The sequence below is a fragment of the Typopeltis vanoorti genome, chromosome 14 (assembly GCF_054136105.1).
Source record: "Typopeltis vanoorti isolate ZY-2024b chromosome 14, IOZ_Tvanoo_1.0, whole genome shotgun sequence".
Taxonomy (NCBI): Eukaryota; Metazoa; Arthropoda; class Arachnida; order Uropygi; family Thelyphonidae; genus Typopeltis; species Typopeltis vanoorti.
Window position 1 is genome coordinate 34,431,539 of NC_143562.1, and position 20,133 is coordinate 34,451,671.

General features: G+C 34.1%; 1 protein-coding gene across 1 annotated transcript in view; it reads left to right on the forward strand.

Moving 5' to 3' along the window:
• Nucleotides 1-20,133, forward strand: part of LOC150099359 (uncharacterized) — a 90,664-nt gene that overhangs the window by 45,732 nt on the left and 24,799 nt on the right. Inside the window, exons 6-7 of the mRNA XM_090404326.1 lie at nucleotides 10,196-10,345; nucleotides 16,722-16,774. Coding sequence (XP_090260452.1) covers nucleotides 10,196-10,345; nucleotides 16,722-16,774 — 203 coding nt within the window. The remainder of the gene's footprint in view (nucleotides 1-10,195; nucleotides 10,346-16,721; nucleotides 16,775-20,133) is intronic.

Consider the following 20,133-nt stretch of genomic DNA (forward strand, 5'->3'; position numbering starts at 1 on the left):
TCACTGGATTAGCTATGGGTAGCCTCCCTCTCACCTCCTCGTGCTGACTTATTCATGGAAGATCTAGAGAAAAAAATCTTAACCCAGATCTTTCCAAAACCGAAAATTTGGTACAGATATGTAGATGACATCTTTATCATTTGGGATCATACTAAAGAAGAACTAATGAATTACCTCAACCAAATCAATAGTTTCCACAATACCATCAAATTCACATTAGAAATGGAAAAAGATAAAAAACTGCCATTCCTTGACATTTTAATAAAGAAACAATCCAATAACAGCATCAACCTATCTGTATACAGAAAACCTACAAATACTGGACGTTATCTCCATTTCAACTCAGCTCAGAAACTTAGCATTATCCATAGTCTCAAGAAAAGAGCTATACAGTATACGACAGACAAGGATGACCTACTAACGGAATTAACCACAATATCTAGAGAACTTTCTTTAAATGGTTACCCAAAAAGACTCTATAACAAGATTCTATTTACTGATATACCACATCGACAACGTGATGACGTCCAATACATCAGTACAATTACGATTCCTTTTGTCAACAACCTTTCCAAAAAATTAGCTAACCTTTTAAAACCACATAGGATCAGAGTGGCATTCAAACCAATCAACACTATTCGGAAATTTTTAAGATCACCGAAAGATCCTCACCCATTCTACAAGTACTCTGGAGTATATAATATTCCTTGCTCATGTGGTATTAGTTACGTAGGTCAGACATCTAGAAGCTTTGAAACGAGAAAGAAAGAACACATAGGATATGTCAGAAATAACAGACAAGACATTTCAGGCCTTTCATGCCACTTTGCCTCTACTAACCATCACATTGAGTGGGATAAGAGCCTGATGCCATACATAGAAGATAACTACCATTCAAGAACCTTTAAAGAAGCAGCTACAGTCGTCCGTAAAACTGAAAACCTAAACAAGAATCAAGGTCTAATTTTACCAGAAATTTGGAAAACTTTTATCAGATCATTAAACATCAAAGAAATGAACTTTCATAACAATTACGTCATGAGCCATTACGAATAAATCACGTTAACGAGACACGCACATTGTCAAGCACAATACGAATTTTTTGCATGATTTAGAACCATCGGTTATAACCTAGTCTGTAACCTTCATTTGAGCTTACTAGTTTGTATTCCCTGAGGATGCCAATAGAAACAGATTGGCGAAACATGTAGGAGGATAAAATAAAGCTACTTGATAAAGATTATATAAAAAAGTGTAATAGTCTTATGAATAATTGTCAAGAAAAAATTCAACATAATGAACACAAATCTCTATTGAGTCTGAAGACTCATGTGAGAGGTTTACTGAATACCAATCGTGAACCATCACACTATATTTATCATGCTTCACTTTAAACTCATTTACTGACAGAGCATCACACTTGATTCTGGCAATCATTCCACACACATTCTAATCAAAAATTGTAGCCTACCCTACAAAACCACACATTTAATTTTCAGATATGAGCCCTTGTTCTTTCTTCCCAATCTAGTCATGTACTGAAAAATTTCCTTTGCATCAATCAGTCTTTTAGTAACTTATGATGCCCATTTCAGTTGGGTGTGCTGTCATGTGGCTTATGTTACCCATGCTACAAAATTTACGTCAATTTGACCCTATGATTGCATTTGTATTGATGTATTCAAGTTTTAAGAATGCATAGCACATCAGCACTCATCTTAATTGGTCCAATGCAATTAATTCTAGGATAACTTTGAATGCTTCATTTTATCAATTAATTGTAACCAAATCTGCATAGAGTGGTAGACAATGTGTTTGTTTTAAGATGTATTAGAACACAATAATGAAGGAGAATGCTATATTTGTTGGTATAGTTGAATTACTCAAAGTTATAAATATAATAGTAAATTTGGAAGAGGAGGAGGATGAGGCTTTCCTCCTTCAACTACAATCATACAATCTCCAAAAGTTCTGGCAGAAAATGGGGCATTCAGTAGATCATCAACACTGTTTCCCATTGTAAATATGGGCAAAAAAGTTATAAATTATTTATAGAAAATTATATATTAAAAACTTGTCTATATCGGTGTCCAAAACATATCAGTTCACACATTCAAAACAGATGAAATTCAGAAAACAAAAAACAACTCATGACAAATGAAAATGTTCAGTTGGATTGGTTGACACAATAACCAATCACCATCACTGATTTCTGGGTGCTATTTTCTCAGCACACACACCCTGCCTTGCCTACTGGGTAGTTTAAAACCACTGGAATGCTAAGAATTTGACCTGCTGTGCCATGTGTACGTTTGTTCAAATGGCTCAGAGGTGTCCACATTTGTGACCACTTACCCAGACTATTAACGCAAATGCCATGCATTGCTTATGTGTCGAAAAGTGTCCTCTTCATGAAGCATTAGTACATTGTGTTTAATTTTAAGAATCACACAAAGCCAGGAAACAATTAGGAGAGTCTTTAACAGGAATAAATAAAAAATATAATATTACTGATATTGCTATTCTCTGAGTGTGTACTGCACACCTAGCACACCCTGAATATATGTGTCTAGTTTCTATCACTAGGGAGGATCTAGAATTTGGGAAGACTTGGTGTTTTTGAGACTCGGTGAGGCCAAGTCTAGTCTATGTATTTTTTTTTTTAGGTTGCTTCCACCCATGAAAGGTTATTTAGGTTATTTGCAAACCTGTATTACAGTTGGTACCATGGGTGACCTAAGGATTTTTTCCCCTATTTTTGGTATTTTTTAAAATTTATATTTTATATAAAACTGGAAATCCTGCTCTAGAGACCAAACATGGAACTTTTTCAAACCACTTCAGGCCTCCAATAATTGGTACAGTGGTCTTACACTGGACAATGAAATTCATCTCACATCTAATGACAATCACAAATATCCATACCAATGCCAGGATTCATCTCTCATCTAAAGACAATCACAAATATCCATGCCTGTAGTGGGATTTGAACCCACACTAACCACTCGACCAACCAGGCGGGCAATGTTGAAGCAAAGTCTAAAAATTTTTGAAAATTATTTTATTTGATAAACTAAAAAATTTATGTTTCAAAGATAATTTGATTGTAAATAATTATATTTTTTCTATTCTGAATCTTGGAACAAGGAAGATTCCACAGGAATAGAAAAAATATATGAAAATCATAACTTAATATAATGATATTAACAACACCAGATGAACTATTTCATAAAAAAGATGTTTATTAACTGGTTTATATTTCACTGAATTTCGAATCAGCATCTTCAGAGCATAGAGCAGCATGTATACGTGAATAATGAATAAGTGAAACAATTCAAATTGTAATGGACAAAAGATCTAAAGTCCTAATTTACCACATTCTAATGTAAAAAAAGAACTATTACAGCTATGTAAAGTTAATCATAAGATTACAGCCTCCCCAAATTTTTGCCAAATTAATGCAGCCATATTTGTTCAGGTTAGGAGAATTCTTCATAAAAATGATCTGTAATGACTTCTAAATAGCATATTAGTTAAAAGTCTACAGATCTGAAAGATTATTTTGAAGAATTCTCCTAACCTGAACAAATATGGTTTCATTAATTTGCCAAAAATTTGAGAGAGAAACTTATGATCGACTCCTATATAGCTGTAATGCTTTTTTTATAACATCAGAGGGTGCCAAATTAGAACTTTAGATCTTTTGTCTATTACAATTTGAATTGTTTCACAAATCTGAGAACACACCCCAACTCAACATCACCAGAGTTAAAAATCGGTACTATCAACATAAGAAGCCTGAATGTCAAAGAAATGGAGCTAGCTGAGGAATTAGATAAAGTACCAGATGCAACATAATAGGAATGAATGAAACAAAAAAGACAAAAACTGGTGAGATCTTTCTGAGAAATAAATACAAAATGTTAAATTCAGGCAATGACAATCAAGGAAAATAAAGAGTAGCCATAGTATTCAACACTAAATATGAGGATAATCTTCTTGAATGGCAGGCAGTCTCAAGTAGAGTGATGTGGCCAAATATCAGAATATGGAACTGGACAATGAAATTTATTTGTGCCTATGGTCCCGCAGAAGGTTCTACTAAGGTAGAAGTTTTTGATGCTTTAGAGAAAGCAACTGACACAATGAAAAAGGAAAAGTTGGTCCTTGTTGGGGATCTAAATAACAGAGTAAGAAATGATTGTCAGACATACAAAAATGTTTTGGGAAAATTTGGAGAAAAGAGCAAAGCTAATAATAATGGCAAATACATGTTGGATTTTTGCTGAGGACATGGACTGGTTATTACTAACACCATGTTCCAACATAAAAATGTGCACAAATTCACATGGAGAGAAGAGGCAAGAAATAAGAAAAGTCTCATTGACTATGTTATTGTTGATAGTGATGTTTTCCCACTGGTTCAGGACACCAGAGTGTACAGAGCATTTGAAATTGGAAGTGATCACTATTTAGTCTTGAGCAGGATAAAATCGAATTTCATATTGAAAAGAATAACATGTAAGAAAGTTTTAAAGCAAATAAAAGTTGAGCAGCTCTCATATGTGAACTGTAGACTAAAATACACAAACGTTATTCAAGAAAAAATGAAAGAGTTTGAGAACAGGAACCAAACCTTGGAGATTCAGTGGCAAGCCTTGAAGAAAACATTGATTGATTCTGCCAGAGAGGCATGTGGTGAGGTTGTCTGCAAGGATAGAAATATCAGAACTCCATGATTGATACAGGAAGTTAAAGAGGCAGTGAAGGAAAAGAAGAAAGCATATCAAAAGTTCCTGGCAAATAAGTCAGCTTGTGCTCTTAGAGAATATAGAGACAAATGTAAGAAAGCTAAACACTGCATAAAACTGGCTAAACAGAAGTCATGGGAGAACTTTGGCAAGAATATAGAAAATAAATATCAAGAAGATGGGAAAATATTCTGGAGGTTATTCAGGAAGCTTAGAAATGGAGAAAAGAGTGCTGTAAAAGGAGTTAGAGATGATAAAGGTGACATTAAAATGGAAGAAAAATATATCCTTGAAGTATGGAGTAATTATTTTGAAAAATTGCTAAAATGAAACAAGCAGTGATAGCATAGTGGTAAAAATCACAACAGGCATACAGTCAGGAATACATATCCATACTTGAAGTAGAAAAAGCCATCAAAGGCTTGAAATGAGGAAAGGCAGCAGAAGTAGATGATATTCGACCAGAAATGCTGAAGTATGGTGGTATAAAAGTCTTACAGTAGCTGCACTGCATAGTTCAAAAGGCCTGGACAGAGGGATGAATTCCCGATGATTGGAGTAGTGCTCTCATAATACCCATATATAAAAAGGGAAATAAAACTGAATGTGGAATTACAGAGGTATTTCCCTACATAGTGTTCCTGGTAAGATTTATGCAGGTGTACTTGAAAAACGGTTGAAAAGAATTGTGGAAGAAAAGCTCGGTGAAGAACAAGCTGGATTCAGGCCAAATAGAAGCCATCAAGATCAGATCTTCACTTTAAGACAAATAGTTGAGAAATTATGGGAATATATCAAAGATCTGTATTTAAGTTTTGTCGATCTGGAAAAGGCATATGACAAGGTACCAAGAGAGAGAAGATATTCAATATGCTACAGTTATATGGTGTCAATGGGGCATTATATCAAGCAATACTTAGTCTTTATTTGAGTTGTAAGTCAGCAGTTAGAATTGAAGGAAGTACAGGAAGATGGTTTAATGTTAAATCTGGTGTGAGACAAGGTTGTACATTATCCCCTCTGTTATTCATTATCTATATGGATCACATTATGAAGGAAAGTGGTATTAAACATAATATCAGAATTGGAGATGTTAATGTCAGCTCTTTGCTTTATGTGGACAATGTTATACTTCTAAATAAATCCACTACATGGCTGCAAGATTCCCTGACTAAATTGAATGACTGTTGTTATAGTATGGTATGAAGGTCAGCAATAAAAAGACAAAGACAATGAAAATAGGCAGAATCGTTGAAATTATCAACTGCATTGTGAACAAGAACCTGTGGAACAAGTAAAACATTTCAGCTACTTAGCCACGATTTTTAGTGAAGATGGTAATTTAAATATGGAAATAGACAACAGAATCAACAAAGCTGTATGGTAGGAAGTCAATTGAATAAATTCATATGAGAGAAAATAGTCAGAACACTAAATTATCTGTATACAAGACAGTGTTCAAACCAGTTTTAACTTATGGAACTGAGAGCTGGGTCAGAAGTAAAACACTTGACCAAAGACTGGAGACCGCAGATATGAGAGTCGTGAGAAAGATTAGAGACATGAACAGATGGCATCAATGGCAATATCATATTAAAAACAAGGATATTAGGAAAGAACTTGACATTATCAGCATCCAGGAGTGTATTAGCAGAGCTAATCTCAGGTGGTATGGTCACTTAAACAAAATGGGCGAGGAAAGATTAATAAAACAAGTGTTCGTGGCAGGAAAACGACCCAGAGGAAGACCAAGATATAGTTGGATTGATACGGTACAAAGTGCCTTAGACGATAGAAATATAAGATCTGATAAAGTTGGATTCTTGACAAGTAACAGACTAATTTGGATTAAAATTATAGATAAGAAGTTAGTAACGGTGTAAATTTTTCATGTAGTACTATCATATCCTGTACACCCTTTGAGGGTACATGGTTGGAATTTGATGATGATGATGATGATTGTTTCACGTACTCATTTTCACATATACATTTCTTTTGCTCTGATGATTCTGATTTGAAATTCACTGAAATATACGCCAGTTAATAAACATCTTTTTTATGAAATAGTTTGTCTGGTGTTTGGCATGGGTTTACTAAAGTAAGGTCATGTTTGAGCAACTTGCTCACATTTTCTAATAATGTTACCATTGAGTTGACAAAGGGAATGGATACACCATGATACTTTTGCATTTTGCTACGACTTTCGAGTAGGTTACAACATGTGAGTTTGTTGCATAAGTTGGAGAACATAGGATTCAATTATAAAATATTAGAGTGGATAAGAGGATGGCTGACTGACAAATATCAAAAAAGTGGTATGTGAGCTACATGAGTCTGCAAGATATAATGTGACCAGTGGTGTACCACAAGGATCAGTCCTTGGTGCATTGTTATTGAATCTTTACATTAATGACATTAGAAGGATTTGACAGGAGGCCTTCAACTATTTGTTGATGATGCAAAGATAGGCAGGGTAATCAGGAATACAACTGATATGCAGTTTGCAGAATGATTTTAATAGGCTGGAATTGTGGACATGCGCAAATAGCTGCCAGTTCAATGTTAGTAAATTGAAGTTATGCAGTTTGGTATGATGAGATATTCATTGTCATATTATATTCATTGAATCATGCTAGAAGAAACTAATCAGGTTATGCATCTTGGAGTTTTATTAGCTAAGAAGTTAAAGTTCAGGAGCCATATAGCAAAGATTGCAAATACAACTCAGAGGATAATTGCAATGGAAGTCATTTTTCCCCTTTACAAGGCCTTGATATGACCTCACTTGGGATATTATGATCATATCTTTTCTCCTGCTTTCCATGGTGATGTTAATGCAGTAGAGGAGTGCAAAGGAAAGTATTAAAGATGATATTGGGATTATGGAATACAGATTATGTAGGTAGGCAGATTGAGAATTTGTTGACTGCAGACACTAGCAACACAGGAGAAAGAAAAGGGTGATATGATTGAGACTCACAAACTTCTGAAAGAGTCTTACAGGATACCAGCAGATGGAAGTTTCATTTTATGGAAGGTGGGGACTGGATGAGAGGACATCTGTGGAAGAAGTTGAGAATGAACGTAGTTGAGAAGATGAGAGCTAGATTTCTCTCATCGAGCAGTGCATGATTTAAATAGATTGCCATTGGAGGTGGTGAGTGCAGTTTATGTGAATGAATTCAGGAAAATTCATGACAGCTGGTATGGGGATATGTGACCTCTCTCAATGAGTCCCTAACTCCCTGTCTTAATAATAATGATTAATAATTGAGTACACGGTTCAAGCAGTTCTTCAAAAGAGCATATGCAAGCTGTTGTTAATTATACATTTGATAAATTATTGACTGTAAACCCAGTATGTGAAAGCAGCTTTGTGATAACTGATGTAAATTGGTTTTTTCATTTTATTTTTACACAAATTATGGATTCTACAACCAGGTTATAAATAATTATTTATCACTGTGTAACACTAAAGGAAAGGATGTAAATAAGTACAGATATTCCTTCACTAATCCTCAGTCCTCTGTGGTTTAATCCATAGTGAATAATTCATGTCTGGTTTGGCTCATTATGATATCAACAGAAGCTGTTTCAGGCATGAACTTGTTAATAGAGGAGATTTTTAATTAATATTATTTTAATCCTTTTATTAATCCTACTGGCTGCGCCATTGTTTTAATAAAGGATTTTTATTTATTTTATTTAATCTCTTTTTCTAACAATTATTTTTTTAATTCCGAGTGCTTTTATTTATTATATGCACAAATTTCTTTCAGAATCCAAAAATCACTGACTCAAGATCAAATTACAAAATAAATACATTTAATATAACAAAAACAATATATATATATATATATATACACTTTAAACAATATTACATAACTAACTACAAATTTAATTGGATCCAAGGCCTTTTTAAAAATAAACTTACACTTAAGACTAGACTAAACACTTTGTTTTCACAATGACAAAATGTTCATAGCCAGTTGCTTTCTCTGTCAAGGCCCCCTTTCCGAAGATATATGACTTTATTCTTCATTTGCATAGGATCCTTTCTCATCACTCATGTAGCACACATTAATTTTTCCTGACTCAATTCTGTCTCCTTTCCAGTGGAAATAATAATTAGATCCGGCATCCTTAAGACAAATGAAACTTCCTAATCAGTGTTTTCTCGAACATTCCTTTAGAACGTAAATGTTGGTCGATTTGTAGAGCCTCTGCTACTAATGGCTCAGTTAAGTAAGTTTGAGCGCGGTTAGTAGTTGAAAGGGGACTAATCGTTCGATGCTGTTGGCACACTCTCCCTCAATTAGTCTTTGGACTCCCTGGAGGTGTCTAATAATAATAATAATAAATAGCAATTTCTTCTTTTATTCACTAATGCTTATTGACAGTCTCAACTCTTCCACTTTAAAAAATTCATAGTTCTATGTGAACCTTTTCGGAATCTACTACTAATCTTCCAATTAGCGTTTCCTCGAATATTCCTTTTAAAATGATCAATAGCAATATTTTCTTTTATTTATCAATACTTATTCCACTTTGAAACTTCATAGTTCCATGATTCCTTTTTTTGGAATATACTATTGATTTTCCTCTGACTGTCACATAAAAAACTTAAGTTCCTCTAAACCTAAATATCTGCCAGACTGTGTTCTAATTTTCTCTCCGAACACACTCTTGTTTTTCTCTTCGTTACTATGATACCGAATGCTTTCTGTCAGCTGTCAATCACACATCAAACTTCTCGGCAAGCATGCACATTCCATGAAAGTGGCAAGCGAGAAACTAGGTATAATGGCTGACAAGTTGTCTCCGTTAGCGACAAGAGAATGTCTTCATAAAACACAAAACTTATGAACTCTACAACCAAGTAATAAATAATTATTTGTCACTGTGTAACACTAAAGGAAAGGATGTAAATAAGTACAGATATTCCTTCACTAATCCTTAGTCCTCTGTGGTTTAATCCATAGTGAATAATTCATGTCTGGTTTGGCTCATTATGATATCAACAGAAGCTGTTTCAGGCATGAACTCTTATCCAAGAAGAATTCTGAGGCCCTATTACATTACCCTAACTTTAATCAGAATTGTGGTGGTGGTTATTTGTGCTAATAGTGTGGGAGATTCTGATCCAAAGTGACTGTAAGTTTAGTTTCATTTTGTGAGATTTATTTCTCTTATACATGCCATCTCTGATATATGGAACATGCCTTGAATAGTTAGTCAATTCTTACATTGTTTACTTTGAAGATGAATCGAATTATTCTTTCAAAAATATTTGATGGTGAATTGATCAGTAAATAAAAATTTAGTATGTTTTAAGTGTTTTTATATTATGAAATCGCTTAACATTTGGGCATTAATTTAATGGCATATTTGGGTATTTAATTTTTCTGTGTTTAATCTGTTGGTTCTCTGTTATTTTCCTTTAGATTTTGCTGGAGCAACTTAAAAGTCAACTACAAGAATCCCAAAAAGCCCAAGAAGAGTTAAGATTTCTGCAAATGAAAAATGCAGATTTGCAAGATGAAGTGAAGGATTTGGGAAAGCAGTTGGAGAAAGCAAGAAGCCATCAGACACCTGTACATATAATATGTAGATAGTTGTAATTTTTCAAGGTTTTAACACTACTTCTATTACTACAAATTTAAAATAATGGATGATGTACTGCATTAGGTAGCATTTACCAGCCATTCTCCAAAACCTAGCTCAACCATCTGGCTTAAAAATATAGTACAGGTAACCCTCGTATAACGTGGATGTTAGGTTCCATAGAAATGCCATGTTATATAAATCGCGTTATGCGAGACTCGGATTACATAGAAAAAGTAGGGTTAGATTCCGCAATCATTTTTATTTTTAATTATATAAACAACAGTGACATACCCAACAAAAATATTTTTTTTATTTAATTCTTCTAATTCACGTAAGTTAAGAAAACATAAACTATGAAACAAATGTATAGTTTAAACTTATAAAATTACAAATTGTACATAAACTTCATTGCACATAATAAAGTGGATATTTCAATCGTCATCACTGTCTTCAAAACGAACATTTCGTAGATGTTCTTTATTTATGGGTGGCCAGAAGTCATCACTTTTGTATAATTATACAAATGAGAATGTATATTTTGTATAATTATACAATTTGTATAATTCTCATTGCATACTTCGGCTGGTTTAATTATCAAGAAGTCAGTAATAAGACCTTGCTTACCACTATGCTGCAATTTTTTATTAAGTTCATAATATGGAGCTAAACAAATATCCATTTGTCTCGTGAATTTTCTGGAGCCCTCCATTCTGGGGTCATTATCCATAAAATAGCTTTCTAACTTTCTTGCCAAGTCCAATCCTTCTCTAATTTCTTTAAACTGAATTTTTTAACGGATTCATCACAATCAGAATCTTCGACAGAACTTTCCCCGCATTTGGTTCGACGTCATCTATTAATTGTGCCAGTTCCTTCTCATTTAAATCTATTTACCCATCAATTAATTCACTAATTTCGTTTTCAATCATATTGCAAAAGCCCTCTATGTGGCCATTACTATAGAAATATTTTTTTTTACATAAAAAAGCATTACATGTTATATGTAACTCAGAAGAAAATAAGATTAACACACTTATGATTTTTAATACGCTTTCATGGCAGAAAACGAAGACAACTTTCAACAATAATTAACACTTTATACAGTAAACAATTGACGTACATGCGTGCTAAAGGGAATATTTCCCCTAAAATTCGCTACTTATAACTACATGCATGATACGGGCAGACACAAATTTAACGAAGCTAAAATTTGATTTTTAAGTCACGCGGTGAAAAATATATGAAAAGATAAAGGATTACTGTGATTTGTAGACCGCGTTATATCGAAATTGCATTGTATAAGTACCGTGTTATATGGGGTTGCTACAATTTGTAGACCATGTTATAGCAAAACGGTGTTGTTTAAGTACCTCGTTATACAAGGGTTACCTGTATATTATTATACTATATTTTAGTCAATTAAAAATTTATATTTAATATATTATATTTAGTGTATTTAGCAACATAATTGTAGAAATATTATTAGTTTAAGATAGTCTTAAAAATAGTAACAGACTGTTAGAACAAAGCAGTGGCAAAACTGAGCAGAAGTATTTCAGCATTAATAATGATAATATAAGTGAGGATAATTTGACATTGCATATGTCTGATTAAAACAGATTATTAGTCAATTGACCTAAGAATTAGAAAAATCGAGAAACATTTAAAGAAACTTGGGATAAAAATAATAATAATCAGAATGAGAAAAGCACTGAAGTTTGTGAGAATAATAACTACAAGGTAAGGCAATTAGAATATAAGAAAAATGAAGCAATATAGTATACCGATTTTCAATAATGAATTTTGAGCTTGCCAACACAGTCATTATTTCAAACTTCCCAGGGATGAAAATTAAAGGTGTAGCAAATGTAATAGAAAAACAAAAAAGTAAAGTAAAAGAGATGGATGTCTTGTTGGAACTAATAATTTAAGTAGCAGCAAATATAGTATGAGAGAAGTTATAAATGGACTATTGGAAGAAGCAAGAAGGAAAAGTGAGAGAGTGAAAATGGTTGGTTTACTATCAAGATACTAGTTAAGATGGATGGCTATGATAGCAAATGATTCAATGCACAAGCTGTGAGAAGAAATGGGTGCAAGTTTTTGGATTGGAGTGAGATTGATGGTACAAATGACTTGTATTAGAGGGATGGCTTGCACTTTAATTGATTTGACTCCAGGAGCCTGGAAAAATTAGTTATTGGGATGCAGCCTAATGCAGAGAGCTACAAAAACCAGATCATCATCATGGAGAATAGTGAGAATGTGTTTTTGTATGTCAGTTGCCATCTCTCCTAGGTACTGGCCTCATCCAAGAGGCTGAAATCCCAACCCACTTGACTAATATGGGATGAATTCGGACCAAACCTCCCAGATATGTGGAAAGGGCCTCTGCAACCTACCACTTTTTTTTTCTTGCAGGGACCTCACTCCACAATGCTAATATGGTTATGCTTTATAATACATCTCATGCTGCATCAATTGTTCTATCTCATTGGCTTTAACAGGCCTTTAAGGCCCACAACCCTACAAGCATGCTTGGATTTCGTAATCGAAATACGAGGATAGAATGGTCATCCCTATGCCTCGAAGTATTCCTGGCTATATCTCTCCCTGTGTTCAAGGGGCCGATTTGCCTGCTTGCGGGATGAAAAAAACGCTAGATAAACTGCAGAAAAAACCCTGCTGTCCACGCCCAAGACCGGCTAACTTGGTTATGGCTGAGGAAGATCCTTCAGCTCCTCATGTCGTCGACAGGAATCGAACCTAGGACACTCCTTCCCCAGTCATGCGGTTGCGAAGCACAAAGCAACTAGGCTAACCGCATGGACGCTGTATCGATTGTTGCACAAAATAATCAGAGCTGCATTCAGGGCCTAGGCAGAGAATTCTGTTCGAGAAATATATTACAGTCTCTAACAAAAGTCCTTGATATTGTGAATGAGGAATACCAGAAAAGGCATGCAATTAATCATAGAGGGGAACTTTACATAGGCACATGGAATGTATGGGGTCTATAGATGGGTACTCCTAATATTATCTGTAAAAAGATGGAGAGGTATAAAATCGACATCCTGGGAATTAGAGAGACCAGATGGAATGTAGGTCACTTTGAAAGACAGTATGATAAGCTAATTATTTATTCAGGAGGTGACTCAAAGCATCATGAGGTAGTTATGATACTGAACACAGTTAGGCAGTTGGAGAAACAAAGAGACACAGAGACTGAGGAATATAAGAGATGTAAGAGATAGAGAAGTCAGAAGAGCCATAAAGCAGGACAAGGAAAATTTTTATGCTAAAAAATGTGAAGAGATAGAGTTCCAGATGAGGAGGCAGAATTATAAAAGCATGTTTTGTTTAGTTTCTGACCTAAAGCATAAGTTTAAGCCCAAATCGAATGGGATTAAATGGGCTCCATTCCTGTTCATCAAAGACTGGAATGGATTAGTACTAACAGAAGAGCTGGAAATCAAAAACAGATGGAAAGAATACTGTGAGGAACTGTACAGAGAGGATAAGGAAAATTTGAAGGAGCCCTCTCACTCTCACCAAGAAAATTTTGATTTGGAACCTCTTCTTTAGCCATTATTATTATTATTACTTACGACATCTCCTTGGAGTCCATAGACTCATTGTGGCAGACCCATATCAACCATCATATACACAAATCCTATCATACCTCTCCTTGAATCCATTCACTATCAGGGAACTCACAACCAATTCTGGCAATCCATTCCACTCACTTATCACTCCACACAAAAAATCTGGTCTGCACACCCCTACTAACAGCTCTCTTACACAACTTCCACGTTCTCTGATTATTTGTCATATAATGCAAAATTACGTTTGCATCTTTATAAAACTCCTTTAATATCTTAAAAGTTTCTATCATGTCTCCCATTTTCCAGCTATCAACTAAACTTTATAACCTACAAACTTTCAACCTATCCTCATAGGGAGTATTTTACAGACCTGTCACCATTTTGGTCACTCATCTCTGAGTCTTTTCGACCATCTCCTGATCCCCAAGAAACCCAGATGACCAAATCTGTGCAGAGTAGTCAAGATATGGCCGAATCATAGCCTTATAATCATAGCCAAGAGGGTAATAACTTCCTGATCTTTTCTTGTTAGCGCTGTTTTCGACATCCAAGTAATTTGTTGAGCTATTTTACCAACTTTTGCAATATGCTCTCTGACCTTTAACTCTTTGTCCATCATTATCCCCAAGTCCCTAGCCTCATCAATTTCCTGCAAACCAATACCATCAATATGATACACAATAAAAATCAACCTTTTCAACCCAAAGTGCATAACCTAACATTTTGCAACATTAAATTGACAATCATTATCTTTTGCCCACAATGCCAATTTATTTAAATCATCCTGCAGGATATCTATATCACCTTTATCAACTATTGCTCTCCCTAGCTTGAATGAGCAATTAAACAGTTTAATGACAATGAGGCCCTTGGTGCAAATGGAATCCCGCCTGAGTTAATTAAGTCCACCCGAGATAGAGGGATAAGATTGTTTCATGGATTGATTATAAGAATATAGGAGACAGTATCATAGCCTAGAGACTGGAAGAAGTTGTTTTCCATACCATTACATAAGAAGAGTGATGTGAAGGATTGCAAGAACTATAGAATTATTAATTTAAAAATTCAATAGTTTAATAAATTGCAAGCAAGATTCATTCTAAATAGGATTGAGGCAGAGATCCATAAGGAACAAGCAAATTTTAGGAAAGGTAAGGGTACCAGAAATCAAATCATTTGCCTTAGACAGATCACAGAAAAGTATAAAGAATTTAGTCTCCATATGGTAATGTGTTTCATAGATTACTTTTGGCTGTGATCAGGATGTGAAATTGTGGGAAGTAATGAAAAGAATTGGTTTTCCTCAACATACTATCAGGTTGATAGCTAACTTACACAGTAAGCAAGAAGCCATGGTAAGAACAGGCATTGGATTAACTGACTGGGTTCAGATTTGAATTAGGCAAGGATGCCTACTATCTAATCACCTGTTTAGTATCTATGCTGAGGACATGATGTGTTTGTAGCATTGGATGAGCTTAAGACAGGAATTAGGACAGGTAGATTGATCAGTAATATTAAATATGCTGATGATATAGTACTCCTTTGTTCTTCCTTGTCATTACAAAGGAGTACTATATCATCAGCATACCTATGGTATAGTACTCCTATATTTGACTTTAGGATGGTTCTTAAAGGAAATACAGACATGGAAGCTCCTGAAAAAAAGTGTACCTTAATGGAGAAAAAATTGAGGAAGTCAGCAAGTTCAAGTACCTGGGATCCATTATTAATTTGAAGAATTGCTGTTCAGAAGATGTCAGAAGAAGAAGATTAGGAATAGATAAAACAAGTCAAAGACTTGTCAAATCTGGAAGACTGGATCTACACAGGAATAAATTTGAGGATTGTGGATGCAGCTGATTTTCCAGCTGCATCCACAATCTTAGACTTGGAATCTAAAGAAGAAATCTGAAATAGGAAAAAGTATAGCTACTTTTGAGATGTGATATTAGACAGAGTTGTAGAGCAGGTGCCCTCCCTCGATGAGTCTATGGACTCCCTGGAGGTGTCAAATTATAATAATAATAATAATAATACTAATAATAATACTATTACAGAAGGCTGATGAGGATATCATGTACTGAAAGGCAGACAAATGGAAGGGTGCTATAAAGGATTGGTAGAACTTAAGTCTCCTTAAGGATATTGACAGATGAAATACTTTCAATACACTGAAAGGATGGAAGAAGGACTTCTCAAAACAGTAATGGAAAGTTAAGTTCCTGGAAAAAGAGGAAGAGGTAGACTGTCAATGAGATGGATGGTATGTATGGAGTGACTGGTCTCAAGAGAATTGAAGCCTCCAGAAAAGCATACAACTGGATCACTTTGCAAGGACTGGTGCTGTACATCACCAAGTGACCAACCATACACCATCTGTTGATATCCAGTGAATAGATGGATCAATCCACCAGAAATCACCATGATAGAACATTAGTTTCTTTTTAGTTTGAACTGTTTCTGCAACAATTGTTCTACAACAAATGTGCATTTTGCAACATTTGTAATTTGCGGTCTGCAGTTGCTTAGTTGAAATCCAGCAAAATATTTAGTAACCAAAAAAACATCTTGTTCCTTTGGTGTTGTTTATACCATGAAGCACTGCTATGAGCAATTATGCATGTATAAATTATCTGTATGTAAATATAATTTGTATTAAGTTGTGTCATAATATCTCCTCAATTTTGTCAAATTTTAAGTGAGACTTTTTTGAGATGAACTTAAACAGCTCTGATTTTTTTTTTTTTTTTAACAGGAAATGAGAGATGTATTGGCATTACAAGATGAAATTAGGGAATTAAAGCAAAAGTAAGATTTTTTTTATGTCTATTCAGTTTAAATGCTTATTTATAAAATGCAGTCTGCTTAATTGAAATTATTCAAACTACACTATAATTTGAATTTGAATTAATGTTAATGCATATTGAGGATTGAGAGCTTTAAATCTGATCATATCGTCACAATGTAATTGTGAATGAGGTTTCACACTTTCCTCCAGTTCAGGGGTCAGCAACCTTTTTAGACTCGCGGACTACATTCATCTTTTATTTTTAATAATTGGGCCACAAGCATTTAATTAAGAGAAAATAGTGAGTGAAAAAAATACTTAAGCTATCAATTTTTATTATATCAATCTTAAAAAAACAGAGAAATTTTTCAAGTACGAGATATGAAACAAGCAATGAAAATGAAACTAAATGAAAAATTATCACATAAAAACAAATAATATAGTTTATGCATCACAATATGGGTGTCTCCCTGCTTAATGTGAGTTTTGTGATTGTTTTCCCTTAGCCAAATTATCTATATCTACTTTGTAACCTGAGGTGCAAATTCATGAATCAATCAAGAAGAAAATTTATTTTTTCTAAAACTCATGGCAGAAAATGCTTGTTTACAAATGCATGTGCTTCCAAATGTAATATCATCTTCTTTGCAAAATTAATTAATCCTTTAAATTTTTTTGGTAAGCATCGATAAAATTTTTGGATATTTTCTAACGAAAATGCGTTCTTTAATGTTTCATTGTGTTATAATTCCAAAACTTCCATTTGTAGTTGCTTTGTATGTCATCAATGTCGACATTAAAAGGGTCCAAAAATAATCGCATTTTGATGCTATTTTTATGAAAATTCACAAATCTTGTTGAAAATTCCATTTGTAAATCTTCAATAATACCAACAAAAGTTTCCTTTTGTGTTTTCCATCCAACTGTAGATGCAGATTTGCAAATATATATAATGACGTTTCTTCAACAGACATAGTTTGCCTTCAAAAGCTTTTATTTCAGAAAACAGTTCTGCTAATAATTTACCTTGGCCCTATAGGTTCAAGTTAAGTTCATTAAGGTACGTTGTAATATCTACCATAAATGCAAGAGACATAATCAAGTTTTTATCCAGTAGTTGTGGGATAGTATTTTCGTGTTCCATCATGAAAATATATATTTCTTCACGTAAATTTAAAAATCTTTTTAGCACAACACCTCTGCTTAACCATCTAACAGCTGAGTTAACGTCCTTATACTCTGATTCTATATCAATCAAGAATTCTTGAAATGGCGGTGTTTCAGACCGTTGCATCGGATGTAATTTGCAGTTGATATCATGATGTCCATAATGTCTTTCATTGATGATAAAATTTTGCAACAAAGTGCTTTCTGATGCAGTTATTCTAATTTAAAATTGACCTATGTATTATCACAGATAGTTGTTGGAAGTTTTTCAACTTGGTTATACTATAAATTAAAGATACCAAGAAATTATATACTTGGTTTAATCCTTTATCCAAGTGTAAGCAAACAAAGTTTGTGCCTGAAATATAATCATCCCTAGGTCTGGCTCCCACTGACAAGACCTGAATAAAGGTTGAAACTGGTCTGGATAGTGACCCTTCTTATAATGCATAGCATTATACTTATATACACACCTTATTATACTCTCTCCTGATTATATTTCAGGTGCAAACTTTATTTGCTTACACTTGGATAAAGGATTAAACCAAGTATATAATTTCTTGGTATCTTTAATTTATATACATTATTACAGCTGGACAGCCTTCTTTAAATAATCTTTTAGACCAAAAATTACTTCTGTGTGAAACATGTAACTTATTTTAGCAAAGTTTGTGGCTAGTTTGGATGGACTGCAAAGATTAGTTTTTCTGTTGCAAGTTTTTCCATTGGTTATACTATAAATTAAAGATACAAAGAAATTATATACTTGGTTTAATCCTTTATCCAAGTGTAAGCAAACAAAGTTTTTGCCTGAAATATCTTCAGGACTGAGGCAACTCATTGTAAAGGTGATATGACTTCACATCACTTGCCGTAGTATCCCATAATGCAAAACACATCTCCTTGCAGACATGTATACTGTTATGCATTATGGGAAGGGTCACTACCCAGACCAGTTTCAACCTTTATTGAGGTCTCATCAGTGGGAGCCAGACCTAGAGGTAACACCAAGGTTGAAGTAATGCAAAAGTTATATTTTTATATATGAGTTGCCAAAAGGTGTCACACCTTATTATTATAATACTCTGGATTAGCGATAGTTAGTTGTTGAAAGTTTTTCCACTTGGTTACACTATAAATTAAAGATACCAAGAAAACATGTCTGCAAGGAGATATGCTTTGCATAATGGGATAATGCTAAGGCAAGTGATGTGAAGTTATATCACCTTTGCCACGAGTTTCCTCAGTCCTGAAGATACTTCAGGCGCAATCTTTGTTTACTTTTTCTTGGATAAAGGATTAAACTAAGTATATAATTTCTTGGTATCTTTCATTTACCAGTTTTTCTGGTTTCAGGTAGCTAATGTCCATTGGTTCATCCATTCTATCCATAGTGCTGGAAACTATGTGCTCAAGGAATCTAGCAAGGCAAATGAGAATCCAATTTACAAATAGGATAGAAAGTGCTGTACAGATTGATCTTTTGAAGAATCCTTGTTCTTTCTAATCTTCTATAGAACACAAGAAATATGCTCTGCATATGTTTTGATTAAACTCATTTTCTAATCAAGATTCGGGGGGGGGGATCAGATTTATATAAAGTTTCTATTCATCTTTTACTTGCAGTAGACCATAAACTATAGTCTGCAATTCAGCTATTGTTTAATCAGCATGTCAAAGATGGAAGATAGCCTTTAGATTCAACCTTAATTGTGAATTAAATTCAGGGATGAAGACTTGATTTTTTGATTTTGTCCAGAAAGATCATTAATTCTATCTCTAATTTTTGTGCATGATATACATATTCCATATGGTGAGTCTCCCATTCAGAATTATAGAGCATAATTACTCTATAGATGCTGCCTGAGCTTTCCATGTTCTCTTACATAGTGCCTTATGTCTGTCTGTGTATCTTTCCATAGCAAGAGAAGTAGCCAGCATTAGTGATTGAAGGGCTTCAGATTATCAGCTAAGGAATATTATTGAATAATGACACTGTAAAAACCTATCATCAAGTTGGAATCTGTATTCTTCATAAAGAATGATAAATGCTCTGCATTATCATGATTAATTAGGTTAACAGTTTAGTTATTACAGTTGATACAATCTACTATAGCAGTGTTTCTCAACCTTTCTAAGCCCAAGGACCAGTAAAATGCCCAAAACAATTCTATGGACCATTAAGTTATGTAATTTTTTTTTTACATGTATA